General features: G+C 33.6%; 1 protein-coding gene across 1 annotated transcript; it reads left to right on the top strand.

Moving 5' to 3' along the window:
- Window positions 1–12,261: 12,261 nt before the first annotated feature.
- Window positions 12,262–17,214, top strand: LOC110898010. Its single transcript, XM_022144745.2, has 12 exons — window positions 12,262–12,435; window positions 13,229–13,400; window positions 13,522–13,584; window positions 13,683–13,788; window positions 14,385–14,489; window positions 14,567–14,643; window positions 14,730–14,859; window positions 14,953–15,025; window positions 15,123–15,314; window positions 15,924–16,041; window positions 16,139–16,363; window positions 16,956–17,214. Exons 1-12 carry the CDS (start codon window positions 12,362–12,364, stop codon window positions 16,998–17,000), a joined length of 1,380 nt encoding a protein of 459 aa, XP_022000437.1. The 5' UTR covers window positions 12,262–12,361; the 3' UTR covers window positions 17,001–17,214.
- The last annotated feature ends 1,259 nt before the right edge of the window (window positions 17,215–18,473 follow it).

Below are 18,473 nucleotides of genomic sequence, written 5' to 3'. Positions count from 1 at the left end.
GAAAGATGTTAACCCAACAGTGGAGATCTCATTCTACAGTTTCGATAAATTAAGGGTATTCTCATATAATGGTTCCTGGATGCTTCCAATGAAGCGGCACTTTGGACATCTAACCTAACGAGTGTCGCATCATATTCTTTAGTTTGACGATGTATTTAGTCATAACTGCCTTCACTGGGTATATAAAATACATTGGGCAGAGGTTTTGATCATTACCGTTTTCATCCATCTACTCAATCATCTTCAAAAATTTTGTTGACGAGATTTTCACAAGGCTCTCTGCAAAATGGAAAAATTTGGGTTTCAAGTGATTGTTGACGAGATTTTCACAAGGCTCTCTGCAGAAGATATTGGCCGTTTCAAATGTCTTTCCAAGAATTTTTATAGGGAATTGTCAAGTCATGCATTTCAAATGATGCATGATATCCGAAGTGGAGATTCAGTACAAAAGAAACTACTATCCTTTAAAGACACGTCAATTGTCATTGACGACGTAGTTGGTGGTAATTTGGATGTTGTTAGAAGCAAAACCTTAAGTTTTCCTAACAATGTGCACCCTAGCTTCTTACGTATTCTATCTTAATTTAATGGTTTGTTGTTAGTTTGCAATGAAGGGATTTGCTGTCAGTTGATTCTTTGGAATCCAACTATCAGGCGGTAAAAGGTTTTGTGTGATGACTACTTCAATTACAATCATCATCGAAACTCTGATACCGGTGGAATTTATTTTGATCAGTTCAATGATCTGAAAGTGCTGAACATCAGATGTTACCGTAATGTAACTGCTGCTCGTGTTTACTCACGACGTCGTGAGTCATGGAGAACAATAAATTTCGGTAGCATAAACAATTTTGGTTCAAGTAGTTATTCATGGTCTACAGGAGTTTATGCTGATAAAAGCATATATTTTATGGTTTCAAATTATTGGCATTCACTAGGTGAGAGGAACATCGTTGCTTTTGATGTTCTTAGTGAGACTTTCAGAATGCTTCATTTTCCCGAGAGTATTGTAGTCAATCCTTGCCAAGGGCATTTTTTGACCATCGCAAAGAGGTTGCATTTGATTGTTATTGGAAAGTCTGCTGAGCTAACTGCTGATTTGCTCCGATATGATGAAGAAGGCTGGATGAAGGTGTTTATTTTCAATAATCCCCGTGTACTTGATTATGTAGATAGTCATCGAAGTACTAATATAATTGAAGACAACAAGTGGTTGATAACAAGCATCTGGGGGGATATGATTGAAGTTGATCTGAGCAACGAACTTCTGAAATACCTCCAACATGTTGACAACTACAATGGTCCGAAAGGAGCTTTACTTATCGAAACTACTGTTTTACCAATTGATTAGGAATTAGGATCCTGTATTTTATTGAATGTTATTTGTTGTTTTGACAATTTTTTTTATATAATTAGTTGTGTTAAAATTATTAATCATGCTTGTTATTTAAATTAAGTAAATGAATATTGATGTTTGAGAGTGTAAAAGCTTGTAATATTGGCAAAGGTCTGTTTAAATGATCAAAGCTCTGTTATTGGGAACAGATGTTTCAAAATTAAACAGTGGTTAATACATCTGTTGACTTAGGTCAACAGATGGATGAACTTTGTATGTTGTTTGACACTTGTAGTTTTTATACAATTAGTTGTGTTAAAAATATTAACCATGTTTGTTATTTAAATTAAGTAAATAAATATTTAGGTTTTAAGAGTGTAAAAGCTTGTAGTATTGGCAAAGGTATGTTTAAATGATCAAAACTCTGTTATTAGGAACAGAAGTTTGAAAATAAAACAGATGTTTGGAACTACTGTTAAGAAAACCGTGGTTGAAACTACTGTTTGGTTAAAATGGTGGTTTAAAACCACTGTTGGGTTAAAATAGTGTTTTGTGGAGGTTGAAGGGGATTGAAACGACTGTTGGGTTAAAATGTAGTTTTTTTGGAGAAGGAACATGCTTGAACTACTGTTTATATAATGACTGTTGTTAAAGCTCAGTGTTTTAATCCACTGATAGGCTATCCACTGATAGTTATAGTCAGCTACCGTTTTCATTTTCATCATTGTAAACTACTGATATTGATTCATCAGTGGTTTCCTAACAACTGTCATCCATTATTCATCACAGGTTGTGACGTGGACAGTACTTAGCCGTCAGATCTTTGTATGTTGTTTCGCGCATTGATTTGGAATTAGGATGTTGTATTCTATTGATTGTTGTTTGCTTTTTTGAACTTTTTTTATTATATAGTTACCTCTGTTTTACAGTTGTAGTTTTTATATAATTAGTTGTGTTAAAATTATTAACCATGTTTGTTATTTAAATTAAGTAAATAAATATTTAGGTTTGAGAGTGTAAAAGCTTGTAATATTGGCAAAGGTATGTTTAAATGATCAAAGGTCTGTTATTGGGAACAGATGTTTGAAAATAAAACAGCGGTTGATACATCTGTTGATTTTGGTCAACAGATGGATGAAAACAGATGTTTGGAACTACTGTTGAGAAAACTGTGGTTGAAACCGCTATTTGGTTAAAATGGTGGTTTAAAACCACTCTTGGGTTAAAATACTGTTTTGTGGAGGATGAAGGGGATTGAAATGACTCATGGGTTAAAATATTGTTTTTTTTTTTTTTTTTGAGAAGGGAGATTCTTGAATCACTGTTTATATAATGATTGTTGTTAAAGCTCAGTGTTTTAATCCACTGATAGGCTATCCACTAATAGTTATAGTCAGCTACTGTTTTCATTTTCAGCACTGTAATATTGGCAAAGGTATGTTTAAATGATCAAAGCTATACACATATCTATATATTATGTCAATATATGTTATGCATGTTAAATATCTTTTATATTTACTTATAGTTGTCATTTAGCTATAATAAATAACACGTTTTGGTACAATATCTATACACATATCTATATATTCTGTCAATATATGTTATGCATAATTTTCTAAGAATCGATCCGTGTTTGCACACGGGTCTTACCGCTTCAGTGGTTGAAACACCAGTTGTTCCAACAACTGTTAGTCAGCAACCTTCCACTCAAATCACTACCACTCAATCCATTAAAACACCACCAATCTCTCTTAAACCCAAAAGGAGAAGGGTAACCAATGTTGTCCTAGATGATAACACTTCACCACCACAAACAACCACACAATCATTGCCACTTGTACCTGTTGCAATGTTTTCCTAGATGTTAAAATGTGTGTTGAAAGCATTTCTCTTGTTTGATTGTGTGCAAAGTTTATTTCCATTTTAATTCTGCTGCATTACTTGTTCATCTTCTTAATTCTTAAACAAAACACAATCAAAAAGAAATTCAGATCCTAACAACCTCTAACATGGGTTCATGATCTAATTCGGTGATTTGAAGACATTGTTGTTGAATCGAATGAGATGGTTGATGTAATGTGGTCGTATTAATAACAAATAGTAATTAATCTAAATAATTTTCTCAAGCCCGGGAAGCAATCCCGGATAAAAACCTAGTATGTTATATGTAATAGTTTTTTTTTACACACGAAAACATATGCAGAAATTCCAGGTATAATCATTTTAAAATATTAAAAAAAAACACTGGTAATAAATATTGCATTACAAATTACTTATTAATCTATACTATATAATAAAAGAAACCAACTTTGGACACATGTCATTTATTGGAGCCATCTATTTTTTAGTTTTCTTATCTTTATCTCCTACTTAATTATAAATAATTAATATTAATTAAAAGATAATTATAAAATTAAATTTAAACAATTCGTATATGAGATAATATAATCTTTTGAAATATTTATTAGATTTCAAAATTATTTATCTTGACATTAACAGAAAACCTACACTAAATATAAATTAATATAATGTAAAGAGTTAAACGTCATTTTAGTCCCTGTGGTTTGGGTCATTTTGTCAGTTTAGTTCAAAAGTTTTATAATACACAGGGTTTATAAAGATATAACTTTTTATTGATTGGTATATAAAATTACATGTGCTCAACCCATACAATATATGAGGTTCTTAAAAATGTAACTTTTTTCATTATTAATATATAAAATAAAATTTACTCAACCCATATAATACACAAAGTTCTTAAAGATATAACTTTTTATTATCTAATATATAAAATTACATTTATTCAACCCATGTAATAAATGAGATTTTTAAAGATATAGCTTGTATATATTTATTAAATTATATATTTAGTACATTTATCCGTTCATTATGCAGTGTAGCGGCAAAAACCATCTCAAAATATTGTAAAGTTCTCAAGTTCGAGTCTTTGCTCCATCAGTAAGTTTTTATTTTTGTAATTCATTTACCCTTAACCATAATTTTGGGTCTAATTCTTTTTGTCGCGCGAGGCCTAAATTTTTTCAAGAGTTTTCGGAGACGGCTCTGATTATTTGGTATGTAAAATTACATTTATTCAACCCGTGTAATAAACGAGTTTTAGATTTTTTTATTATTTAATATATAAAATTACATTTATTTAACCCGTGTATTACACGGGGTTCTAACCTAATTACTTATATAACTAACATGTCAATAACACGATGTGGTATACCAAACATACACATATACAGATATTATATATGGCATACTTTTGTTTAAAAATGTACTCAATCTACGATTGGCTAGACGTGATTTTCATAATTAAAATTCGTTAATAAACAAAATACATATTTGTCTTGAAGCTTAAGCAAGTCTTAGTCTCATCATTCGTCAAACACATTTATTTAGGACTTTAGCTACTGACAGGGACATAGATCAACAAACCATAATAATTCAAGATATTTTAGTAATACAATTTAATATATATTGTACCTATGTAGCTTATTTAATAACATAAAAAGTTTTTTTTATACCAATTAAACATTTTAGTGAACTAGCACATAAATGTTTAGATTTTATTTCTATCTAGTAAAGTCTCGATAAAGATCAATCATTGATCTTTGAGAGATCAACAACGGGAATTTATAACTATATAATTTGTGTGTATGACTTTTCACTATTTTCACACTCCTAAATCTTAATTTCATATCCCTTTTCACTCTATCTCTCTCTATATATATCCATGTATGTATAAAGAGCGATAGAGTGGAGGGGTGTGTGAATAATAATTCCCTTGTGTATGTTGTCGCGTGTCCAGTTGCTCTTTTGAAGACTTGATTCTATTGTGATATTCGAAAGATACTGACGGACTTCAATAAAACGATTTTAGTGGTTTTGTGTTATCCTTGTAGCGAACCGCAATTAATGACGGGTGAAGCCCTTAATGTTTTAGTTGATGGAAGTTTGTTTTCTAGTGCAACTTTTGAAATTTCTTTAATTTAACATACTTTCATTGATCTAACACATAATAGAACACACAAATTTAAAGAAAACATGATTTTATCAATTAAGCACTAATCAAATACATATCCATTAGGCATTAACTATTTGTTCCATTAGGCATTAACTTTAACTATTTGTTCAATTATAGAATCAAGAACACAACACAAAATTATTTGCAACCCCTGTCTCTATCATTTTCAATCACAGGTGAGTTTGTGCACAAATTGGATACGTAGTTCGGTTGGAAAGTTAGCTATTGATGAATATCACGTGTAAAGCTTTCAATTATATTAACAAAAATAACTATCACTTACAAAGTTTTGGAGAAAGTGATTTCTTCACTTTGGTCCTTTAATAAATATTATATTATTAAGGATCTATTGTAAAATGTTATAATTTTTTTTCTTATTATTTGTAATTAGTCACATCATCCATTCCAAAAGTGTCTCTAAACAAACCAAGGACAATTTTAGCACGCAATTGATACATTTTTAAATAGCTTATATCATTTCTCCAAATAAGTGCTAATTATTTTAAGAATAATGGTAAAGTTTAATCAAGAATAAAACTAACAACTAAATTAACCTTTTCAAAAGTATACATTCAATATTTATTTTCAAGACGACTGAAATATTTGTTTACCGTATGATATTATCGTTTGACATAATAAATCCTACTTTGTTTCAATACGTATAACTTAAATCCTACTTTCTTTTCATGTAAGAGCATCGACAATAGTGTGTTTTAGGTTGTTTATGAATTCACTCTTCACATCAAGGAGATGAATGATATGGAGAAAAGAGAGAGTATGGTCGTTCTTGTGCAAAAACAGTCAAAAAAGATTATGTGAAAGGGGAGAGAGGGAGGAGCGACATTGCACTTTCTTTTGGGTGTTTTTGAAGCCATTTTTTGTAGCGAGAAGGGCAAAGTCGGGGCAGGGGTGACGAGGCTGACGTTTTTATCCCTCTCATGCTCCAAAATCATCAACTATTTCACAAAAAAAAAATATGTATTCTGATCATTGTCACGTTAAAATAGATGAAGTGCAACCAATCACATCAAAAATCAAACCACCGAAGCACCAAGAAGAACAGAAGGGCCCTTTCTGATTGCCCTATTTAGATAATTATTTCATTCATTTTGGTGGGTAGGCCTGTTTTTTATGAAAGAATTTTGTTCTAACATTCCAAATATTCTTTTAATAATTATAACTGCCATAGAGAAAATGACCAAGCAATGTAGGGTCTTGTGTCCTATCCCAACTATTCCCAACCCTTGAATAAAAAAAAGTCACAAATGTGGGCACAAATGGCCAGGACTTAGGTTAACCCATAGAGGGGGTCCTATTGTGAGACTTATGCAAAGCAGCAAAGACAATGACCCTACACATTCTTAAATTATTAAGTCACATGACTCATGTAAGTCATGTCTCCATGCTTACACCACACGGTGTGGGGTAGAGCTGTAAACGAACTAAACAAACACAACCAAGATCTTGTTCGTGTTCGTTCCTTAAGGATATAATTTGTTCATGAAGGGTTCATGAACATTTACCGAACGAGATTTTATGTTCGTGTTCGTTGTTTAAGGAAAGGAATGTATTCACGAACGGTTAACGGACACATATAAAATCGGCGATGACGATGGTGGTTAGAGGTGGATGGTAAGAGGGAGCGGCGCTAGACCTTGAAGCCTTAATGTTTGACTGAAGGCCGGTAGTATTTTTCGATGTGAATAATGAGAAGGAAAGTGGAACGGTGGATATCCAAGGTGAAGATAGGGTTTCCTATTTTATTTATTTAGCTAATGAGATAAATAAGAATTAAAGGATACAAAAAGTTTACATAAAATTAATAAATCCTACAAAACCTTTAATGAATAGCATAAACAAATGAACATGAACAAATGTTCACGAACACATTACTGAACGTCCATGAACGCAATTGAACAAACGAGACATCTGTTCGTGTTCGTTCATTTAACTAACTGAACGAAATTTCTTGTTCATGTTTGTTCATTAATTAAACGAACGAAAGTAAACAAACTTTCCGCCGAACAGTTCACGAACTAGTCGTAAAAATGTGGTGTGTAAGCCCCACCACGTCGGGCACAACACCCCGCGTATGGCGTGAAGGGCGGCGTTGTCAGTGGGGCTTGAGGATCTCCACCGGTGTGGAGGGCAATTTTGTTGGTGATGTGACGCGAGTTAATTGGTGGTTTGTGATAGAAAATTTGTGATTGTTGAGTTTTTTTTAAACAAAAGGCGGGGCTCTTTTCACACCCAACACCACCCCTTGTTTTTTTAACCATGCTCCTTTACTGATGTACCTACCACATAATGCTTAATATTCCATCTTCATGCCCTCCCACAATCATATAGTGTTATTCATATTCTTGAACAAATTGGTTTTGGTGAAAAACAAAATAACTACAAATGTTTCCATGTTAGAAAGTTGACTCGATGGTATTGGACAAAACATGAACACATCAACCAATTTTCTTGATATTGGCTCGAGTTTTGTTTAGGAAATATTCAAACACGAATATCTTAATGAATTTGTAAAAAAAAAAAAAAAATTTCCTTGAAAAAGTAAACTCGGTTTGGAAGCGCAAACAGCTGGATTTTATAATTTTTTTTAAAACAATGACTAATAAAAAAAGTTTGGTTTGAGCTCGATCAAGTAAATACTAATGCAAACAGGGTTAAAAAAAACACGGTAAAACTAAAAAGTAAAGACTAAATTTTATAAATTTAAATCCAACTTGTTAAATATTTTTGGTTTATCTGCATTTAAACCCATATTCAGTAATATCAAACTTGATTAAGGGGCCGTTTGACAACTTCTGAATTGTTATGTGCTGAACCAGTAAGAGGTTGAACCATTAAGAGCCAATATAACGCTTAACCGTTCAAAGACAAATGTCTGACCAATTCAGATTAGAGGTCTTAACCATTCAGAATTCAATGTAATGCTTAATCATTCAGAGGCAAATGTCTGAATCATTCAGACATCTGCTCGCGAAACAAACAGTCTGAACCATTAAGTGTTGAACCATTAAGAGGTCTGAACTACTAAAAGCCCATAAAAAGGTAAACAAATAGCCCCTAAGCCGAGTTGGACCAATTCCCACCCTATTTATGAATTAGTATTCTAAAATCTCATAATAAAATTACTTTTATGAGTTTTTATATGAAGTATTCAATAGAAACAATGGTTTATGAATTAATGTTCTAAAATCTCATAATAAAATTACCTTTATGAGTTTTTATAGAAAGTAATCCATAGAAACCCAATAAATTGTTAATAGTGTGTAGAACTAATAAAATAACATACACATGCAAAAAATCACGTGCCGTCTCTAGGAAGGAGTTGGAACCACACCCAATCAATTTTTAGAATTTAAAAAAAATGGAATTTGAGGCATGAATATTTAATTATAGATAGCATAAGTTAGAAAACTATACCGATGTCGTTTTACTATTAGCGACATCAAATTAGTTATTGCGGTGTCGTTTTTGTAATGTTTTATGCATATAAGCGATGTTGGATATTTAGTTATTTATAGATTACCGACAAATTTAAGCTCGGGTTAGCAACTTCTCAAACTATCAAACGTAATTAGGCTAAGCTTGTGCATTGATTCATATGATCAATCTAGAATTTGCCAACATATCCTCTAGAGAAAAATCTTTCCGTTATACATGTCGTTAAAAATTACGTGTCTATAAGGTTTCATTCTATGAGTCCAATAAATATATATTCATAAAAATGGTGTACACCACCTTTGGGGTCCTCTATCGACCGGTTCCACAACAAGCATAAGAAAGGTAAATCAGGTGTACTATAGTAAATTAGGTGAGGTTGAGGTTTGATCTCCGTAGACGCTAGCTTGTCTGGCATTTAAAAAACCAGTTCACAACCCACCTCTTGTCATAGGTAAATGAGTGTGAAACTCTTCTTTTGAAACTTTTTTTTTGGGTCATACGGACTTTTCGAAATATAAATAAGTATTGAAAAATAAAGTTTATTCTATGTGTTTGTATATATTGGATTTGACATACAAATCTAGTTGAATATCATGATCTTTTCATGTGGTGGCATGTGGTCATCAGTGGTACCTTTTCAAATAGTGACCATATAACCACTACAAACAATTATAAGGGTGGTTAATTTTGTATAATTGATAATTTTGTTGAAAACATTTAGTACCAGAAATTTGTATAATCGATAATCTTGTTGAAAACATTTAATACCGGAAATAAGTAGTAACCTTTTCATTTCTTTGTATCAAAAATATACCATTCGTCCATTCATCGATATGTTGTTGAAAACATTTAGTACCGGAAATAGGTAGTAACCTTTGTGTTTATTTGTATCAAAATTATACCATTCGTCCATTCATTATAAACATAATTTGAAAGATTGTTTATTTAAAGCATCTATAGATTTATTCATTTGACGCATTTAGAAAAATGACTTCTCAAACACTTTTGTTCGAACCCATCCTGAAACTTGAACCAAAATCAACCGTCGCCGTACAATATGCCTTAAAAGTATACGTACACGATATTAGCATAAAGCTAAGTGAGATTACACAACAAATACCTTTTTAAAATAATAATTCAAATTTCAGACATATATCTTTCTCATTTTGGTTGTGTTCTTGTTTTTTAAGGCCTTGTTCATTCTTGGTGTTGGGCTTTTCTACTGGGCTCCTTTATGCTTCATGGGCTCTGCTTCTGGGCTTCTCTGGCTTCTTTCCTTTTGTGTTGCTATAGTTTTATCGAATTTAGAGGTGCACAAAAAACTCGAACCCCGGTATTAGAAAAACCGGGTTTTTTTTAACCCGAACCTGACCCTACCCATAGGGTAGGAATCGGGTATGCATATTATGTTCAATATCCGAACCCGGGTTTTTTCGTACCCAGATTTTCACCATACCCGGGTTTTCGTAATACCTGTAACTGGGTTTTCGTAATACTCGGACCCGGGTTTTCGTAATACCCGGACCCATTGTGTACAACGACTTTTTTTGAACGTTTAAAGCTTGTGTGAGGTGTTTTTGGACATATTTCAACGCATACATGTATAAATAAAGGTTTCCATTATATTTCTATGTTTTATGCCAAAAAATGAATCGAAAAACCCAATCTATACCCGAACCTGAACCCTGCCCAACTAATGCCTGAACCCTACCCGGATCCGGAAATAGGGTATTTTAATACCCAGGTATTGAAAACCCGAACCCGGGTACGGGAGTGCATGCTTGTTTGAGTGGTTATAATTATAAGTGTTCAGATGGAGCCTCTAATGGGGGTTCCATGTGGGCAATGCCCCCTTAGCGGGGGTCTGGGGGCAACGCCCTAGGAGCAGGGTCCAAGGGCCGGCAGGCCCTGGCTGGGGTTGATTTGGAAACAATTTTTAATTCAAAATAATAAATGCCTCATGGTGATTACTACAGATCATCCCTAATTTCAAATTCTATCTTTAGTCTCAAACATCTTGTTCATACGAATTCTTACAACACACATATACCAAGTTTCGTTATCAATTCTGAGTTGTATCCAATTGAATTATTCAAGAGAACCTTCGAAATAATATGATCTAAAAGTGATGAGTATCACACGTCTCTCAAATCATCAGTGTTTACAAAATTCCCCAATAGTTAGGTCAAAGACCCCCGATTCTCCATAACTTGAATTGCTCATGCTACTATACAAAGCCATTTCTAAAGGTTTATACATATAAAAGGAGATGCACTTCTAAGTCAAATACATTACATTTTAGTTTTACCCATTTAATTCTCATTATGACCTAAACCTACTTCCTCTAGTGTAGTTTTTAAGAAAACTAACGTTTTGTTTCAAACAGACAAAGTGACAAACTAATCTACTCCTAACAGAATTAACTACATGCTTGATAAGATATAACTAATTTATTTCATCAACATTATTCATAAGTCAAACTTATTACAACATGTAATTATGGCAAGTCAAAACTTGAAAGTTTGGGTTCAAGGATGCCTCTTTTGTCTTTTATTCGTAACGAAAATGAACTCGATTTTTAGACGCTCACTGATTTCTCTCTCAAGATACCCACTTTTAAAGTTTGCGAAATGTTTATAAACTTGACCAGCCCCTCTCCTCGTCAGAATTTTGATTAACTATCACCATATGACATAACTAGCCCCTCAAGTATCTAAATGTTGGTTGTTAACCCAAACTTGATATAATAGAATTAGAAAAATGTTTGATATAAAAGTCTAGAGTTGTATCAAAAAAACCAGTTCTAAAACCACTTATGGAGGAATCAGTTCCATACCTGACCTTCCAGTACATGGTTCCATATCCTACGATAGAAACATGTTCCAACCTGGTCATACCCTGTCAAACCGGTCAAAATCCAAAAAGAAACCGAAACTGAACCAATACCAGTAATTGACATGTTAACCAGAACCAAAACCGGTTTTGAAAAAAAAAACCCCGACTTTGTGCACCATAATAAAACGTGAAGACATGAAATAGTCTCAGGGGTTGTTTGACAACTTCTGAATGGGTAAGTGCAGAACCAGTAAGATGTCTAAACCATTAAGTGTTGAATCAATAAAAGGTCTGAACCATTAAGAGCTAGTATAATGCTTAACCATTTAAAGCCAAATATCTGAACCATTCAGACATCTGCTCATGAAACAAACAATCTAAACCAGTAAATACTAAACAAGAATCAGATCTGAACTATTAAGAGCTCGTTAACATCCGAAACAAACAACCCCACACTCAAAAGCCCAACTAAAAAGAATATAACCACACCACTTGAGTGGACAAAACTACTAAAGCCCAATAAAAACGGGCCGGGTCCATTAGAACCCGGTTTGTATTCGGGTACAGGTCTGACCCTGCAACTTAAATAGGGTTTTGCCCCAATTTTGGCGCGGTGAAATGCGTGTTGTTTCATAGTTTCAAACTCATCAACATACAACAAATTCTTCAAATCTACACAACAATTTCATAAAATTCAGAAGATGGAAGACGATCCGTTCGATTTCGAATCGGATATCCTACTCGCCACTTCACCCGTTGTCGCCCCTAAGCGAAAGTAACTTCAAATCTCATTTTGTTGCTGTTTTGAATCTCAAAATTATATTTTGTTATCTGCTTATTGTTTCATATGTGTATGTTAAGCTGTATGAAGTTGTAGAAATTGCATATCTAGTGTTTAATTAATATGGTTGTTGACTTTTTTTTATAAGTTGGATTGTTAGGGTTTTGATATTTATATGTTTCTGGTGAATAATTTACGGTTTAATTTAAATTGATGTGATTAGTGGATTTTTGGATGGGAATGTTGACAGTTAGGTTAAATAATTATGAAAATGAAAACCTAGCTATAAGTAGTTAATGCGGTAAAAAATCAGATATAGGTAATCGCAGTGGGATATCGGAAATTTTAATATCTTGCTGAATTTGTATATATAGCAATTTAACACTAACAATTCAGTATATTCCTCTACCATTAACAAATTAACCTTTTGCAACTTGCAAAACACTAACAATTGTAGCAAGTAGGAACTGATTAAGACTTAAAAACATCAACTTTAACACAAATAGTAGCAATAAGAAGAAAGACGAATGGTGGTACTAAGAAGAAAGGTACTGATATTGGGAAAATCGGTGATATGTCGGTCGATATCGCTGATAATATTGGCACCGATATTCTGCTGATATTTTGCACCGATATCTCACCAGGGGACCGATAACCGAAATATCGGTGATATCAACTACATAGATGAAAACTAGATGTTGATTGTGTTAATTGGGATTGTTTATCTGGCTTTGAATTAGGTGGCTTTTAATTTAACATACTAAAGTGCTTTTACGCGATTTTGTAGGAAAAAAGTGCTTGGATTGGATGATTTGCTAGTGGATCACTACAAGGAGAAGAATAGAGTAGCCGAGAGAGAATCTAAGTTGGCCAAGACTAAAAGGTCTTACAATTCGGATGACGAAGAGGACGGTCGTGTCGCTAAATTGTCGAAATATGTCGACGAATGTCACGAGAAGGCACATATCTTGATCTTAATTATCTTTTTTTTTTTTTTGGTTTTTTTTTTTTTTAATTCTAATGATATTAGTTGTTTTTTATTGATATCGATCGTGTAACTTTATGAGTTTAATTCTGTAGATGACTCAACTAGGTGATGAAGATGATGTATCCCATTGGGGTCTTCAAGTTTTTGGGAAACAGGTTAACACGCTTTAACCAGCCATTTGCCAATACAGTTTATGCAACGCTTATTTTAAAACAAACGTTATAACACAGTTGGTTTCTTGTGCAACATCCAGAAAACCCCACAATCATTTGCATTTAGTGAGCTTTCAAGTTGCTCACTTTTTCGTTTGTGTGTGGACCATGAAGTGAACTCACTGGTTGAACTTAGTACCGAATCAGGTCAGTTTATGCATAAAAGTGCAGCTATTCATGTATTATACATATATACATGAGTTATTATGTAGGGGAAGGTTCATTGGGGAACACTAAAAAAGTGGGGAACAGCGGGGAACCGACTCAAACGAACTCCGGTTGGACTCATTCCAGCGGCGTTGGAACCGTCTCGTCGAACCCTAACTAGGATCTCTTAACCCTAAACCCTAAATCCTAACTCCTAAACTCTAAACCCTAAAGCTAAAAAATAAGGCTAAAACCTAAGCTAAACCGTAAAATCTAAACTATAAACCCTAAAAGCTAAACCCTAAAGGCTAAACCTAAAGTTAAACCATAAAGCTAAACCCTAAACCCTAAAGCTAAACCCTAAAAGCCAAACCCTAATATATTTAGGGTTTAGGGGTTATGATTTAGGGTTTAGGGTTAAGAGATCCTAGTTAGGGTTCGACGAGCCGGTTCCAACGCTGCTGGAATGAGCCCAATCGGAGTTCGTTTGAGTCGGTTCCCCACTGTTCCCCACTTTTTCAGTGTTCCCCAATGAACCTCACACTTGTGTTATGTAAATGTTGGTGGATAATTGGATTGCATTTTTATTATTGCAGGAGAAACGTTCTTTGAAGGTTTGTTGACTAATGGCTGGCTATTGAAATTGGTCAGTAAATGCGGCGAAGTAGAGAAATCCATAGCGAAATGGACTTTCCATTTGAGTATGTCGTTCATCTGATAATACATGTTTAAATTATAATTTGACATTATATTTATTCAATTATATATGGCTTTATAGTGTTATACTCATCAAAGGAAGTACTCAGAAATGCTGCGGTTGACTTTTGGTGTGCTATTTTATCGCTGAAAAACGAGGTTTCTGTGATAATTGCGCATCAATTTCTTTTTGTTGCTTAACTATATGATTGTTATTTTTATAATTATTGTCATGGCTTAATCAGGATGAGTCAACGTCTATAAAGATTGATTGGCTACCAAGCTATTCAGAACTCAACGGTGCTCTTGAAACTTTCGGTTTCGTATTTCATTCACCTACTAAAGATTCTTCTGACACTGAAATGTTATTTGGAGGTAATATCATCATATAACTTTTATAAGTTATATCAGAAAATTTACGTTTATGTGGGATTTATTAATTACTCAAAACATTGACTCTATTTACAGATTCTGAAGGCAGTGAAGCACCTCAAAACGTTAGAACATGGATTAAATACGTAGCTGCTTGTAGCCACTCTAGGTTAGGCCAAATGGCACATAAGTACATAACAATTTTTAATCGTTTAAAATTTATGATTTTTGCTCGATTTGATGTTTTTATGTGTTTTTTATTGTAGGAATATTCATTGTACTTTTACCACATCAGAAGCAGAAGAGCTGTTGGTTGTTATAATCTGTCTTTTGTTAGATCGACAGTTACTAGGGTTATCCGTAGAATTAAACGAATGCACGCTAGCTTTAGTTAATTTCTTCACGGATGATGAATGGAGATTCAGCTGTGTACAAGTGGCAAAATCAGTAGCTTCAAGGTTTTAAATAACGTTATTGTTTTCGTTGTTTCTTTTGTTTATGTTGATTAGCGAAACAGAAAAGCCTATCGGTGAAATTTTAGTTAATAGTTATTTAAAGAGTTAAATGCCATTTTCGTCCCTGAGCTTTGACCAGTTTTGCAACTTTTGTCCAAATGTTTGTTTTTCCGCATCTGGATCCAAAAAGTTTGAAATCTTGCCATTTTCATCCGGCTCGTTAACTCCATCCATCTTTCTCAGTTAAGTCAGGGTATTTTTGTCTTTTTGTAAACTTAAAGGGCAATTCGGTATTTGAAATACTTCTATGTTATGCTAAATGCTTGTACATAAAGTGAGAAAGACCGAATTGCCCTTTAAATTAACAAAAAAGACGGAAATACCCCTGACTTAACTGAGAAAAGTGAATGGAGTTAAGGAGCCGGATGAAAATGCCAAGATTTCAAACCTTTTGGATCAGGATGCGGAAAAACAAACTTTTAGACGGAAGTCGCAAATTAGTCAAACCTCAGGGACGAAAATGGCATTTTACTCGTATTCAAAGTATCTGCTTAAACTGATGTTTTGAAACTTCTTTTTATGCTATATTCTTTCTTGATTGTTTGAAAACAGGGTTCCGAAGGATATGAATAGCTTGAGGGCTGTTGAATGTATTTCTGTGGTTCATGGGCCCACCAAGCTTCTCAGAAGTGAAATCGCGTTCCGTATTCTTCTTGGTTGTTTCGACAAGGTACATAACTTCATTAATTATTGGTCTAAAAGGCAGTTACTTTTAAAGTTTAATAATACAAAATAGGATTTACATTTATGCCCTTATCTTGTCATAGGTAGAAGATGAAGAAGAGGTCGTTAGGCAACTGACGTTAATCAATTTAAAAGACAAAAGTTGTGATCTTTTTAAAGTCTACATTTATTTAGTGTTGACGGAAAACTGGTTTTTATACAACCCGTTATTGGAAGACAAGCAGTTATTGAATGAAATGTGGGGTCTGTTTCTCCGAAATTGTTCTTGCCAAATCAACATCACAGACTCTAGGTCTTACGCTCCAAAGGTACTACATAACTCTCTTAATTACTTACTGGTGGCACAACGGGCGGGTCAGCGGCTAAGCAGTTGATGCGGTAAAATATATCGGATATTGGTCAAGGACCGGTATTTGAGATATAGGTTATCGCGGTGGGATATCAGTAATTTTAATATCATGCAGAATTTATATATATAGCAATTTAACACTAACAATTATAGCAAGTAGGAACTCATTAAGACGTAAAACACCAACATCTAACAATTAAAACTTAATACACTAATAACAGCAATAAGAAGAAAGACGAATGGTAGACTGAAGAAAGGTACTGATATTGGGAATATCGGTGACATATTGGTCAAATATCGCCTATAATATCGGTACCGATATTCTGACCGATATTGACACCATGGGTAACATGCCAAAACGGATGGGTAGGATTAGAAATGAAAATATTATTTTAATAAGAATATAAGTTTCTAATAAAATAATTTAAAAGATTTCATTCGTTGAAGTTAAAATCTGGGTGACGTTTGACCCGTTTCCTTTCTGTATTGTTTTATTAAGTCAAACTATTAAACATAATTAGTATTTAAAAAAATCTTGTACAACAATGCAGGTTAGGAGTAAAGCTTCGTATCTTCTTCAAGGCACTACTGATTGATTAGTGTAGTTTTGGTCATGCTAGTTGGGCAATGGGTTTAATCTGTTGAAGTGGTTAGAGTCAAACAGTGAACCGTTTAATCTGTACCGGTTTTTGCATGTAAACATTGTGCCATAATAGGATGGTGTATGTTTGTAACCTTTTTATCGTATATAAGGTGGTTGTCGTTAATGACTAACTATTGCTTATTAGTATGCAAATCGTTATGTTTTTTTATCTAGTAACCATGTAATAATCAACCATCTATACCAACTAATGTTAATTTTTAAATTTGTTCGCTCTGTCATAAACTTCTCAGGGGCCTCCATCCTAATACTACTCTTAATCAAGGTGTTCAAAATGCATTAATGAATTTGAGACTAGACATTCTTCATGAATTCAAGCTATCTTCTTTTACCAATATGATATTTGCCCAACGACTCTTAAGATGTAACAACTTGTTGGTTATGGTGTTCTAGATAATATCTAAATTAACATATATGAAAATTGAAACTACAACTTATTGCTTTGAGGTGAGTGATTTCTATGTCCACACCGTTCAATCGAACAATGTATTTTGGGTTTGTCACGAATCACTTTCTAAGATACAATGAAGCAATGGGTAGTATACTTTATTAACATTGCAAGAGTGTTGATAAATGGATATTGAATTTACTGAGTTTTCAGGGATTTTATGTAACTAAAGAATCGTGTTTGGATTGTAACATGATTATTTAGCAATATGGTATACCATAGAAACAAAGTTTGTAACTAAATGGGTTACTCATGACTTAACCAAAATATGACGAAAACATTGGTTGTGTTTATAAAGCAATAATCAATGTCCAACAAGGAAGTGTCGTTGATTCTGATTTAGTTATCATTTCATGTAGCCTAAATTTTGACCATTTGAGGTTATGCTATTGCTAATTGAGGGTAAAATTGTGATTTAGTTAAAGGTAAATGGTGTATTTGAAAAGGAAATTGATCAAAACGGATGTAGTGTACATTACGAGTAGAAGTGGCGATTTGACCTATTAACATTCACTTGCTAACAAGGCAAGTAAAATTAAAAAAAAGGTGACATTTTCAAAGAGAGTCTAGAGGGTAGGTCAGGTCTAAACTTGTGGTATGGTCGTTTCGGTTCGGGTGGTATTGACCATAAACAACACCTTTTATCCACATTTTGAACTTTTTGTAAAGAACTTGTGTTAAGCATGATCACTAAAAAAGTATGTATTATTAATAATTTAATTTTTTGAATAAAAGAATGAATTAAGAACTATATATTAGGCAATTTTACATGTTCAACCCAATATACGGGAATATAGTTGTTATGAATGACAACGGGTAAAATAAGTCTATCTGTAGCGGGGCGCTAAGAGTGGGTTTTTTTTGCGCCATAACGCCCTATAGCGCCCTGCACACCGCGACAGGGGGTGTTATGGGGCAAAAAAGGGGAGAGGCGCCATGCATTTCACGGCGTTATGGAGG

Source organism: Helianthus annuus, chromosome 13 (assembly GCF_002127325.2).
Source record: "Helianthus annuus cultivar XRQ/B chromosome 13, HanXRQr2.0-SUNRISE, whole genome shotgun sequence".
Lineage (NCBI taxonomy): Eukaryota > Viridiplantae > Streptophyta > Magnoliopsida > Asterales > Asteraceae > Helianthus > Helianthus annuus.
The sequence above is the reverse complement of the archived record's forward strand: the minus strand, read 5'-3'. Positions and strand labels throughout refer to the sequence as shown.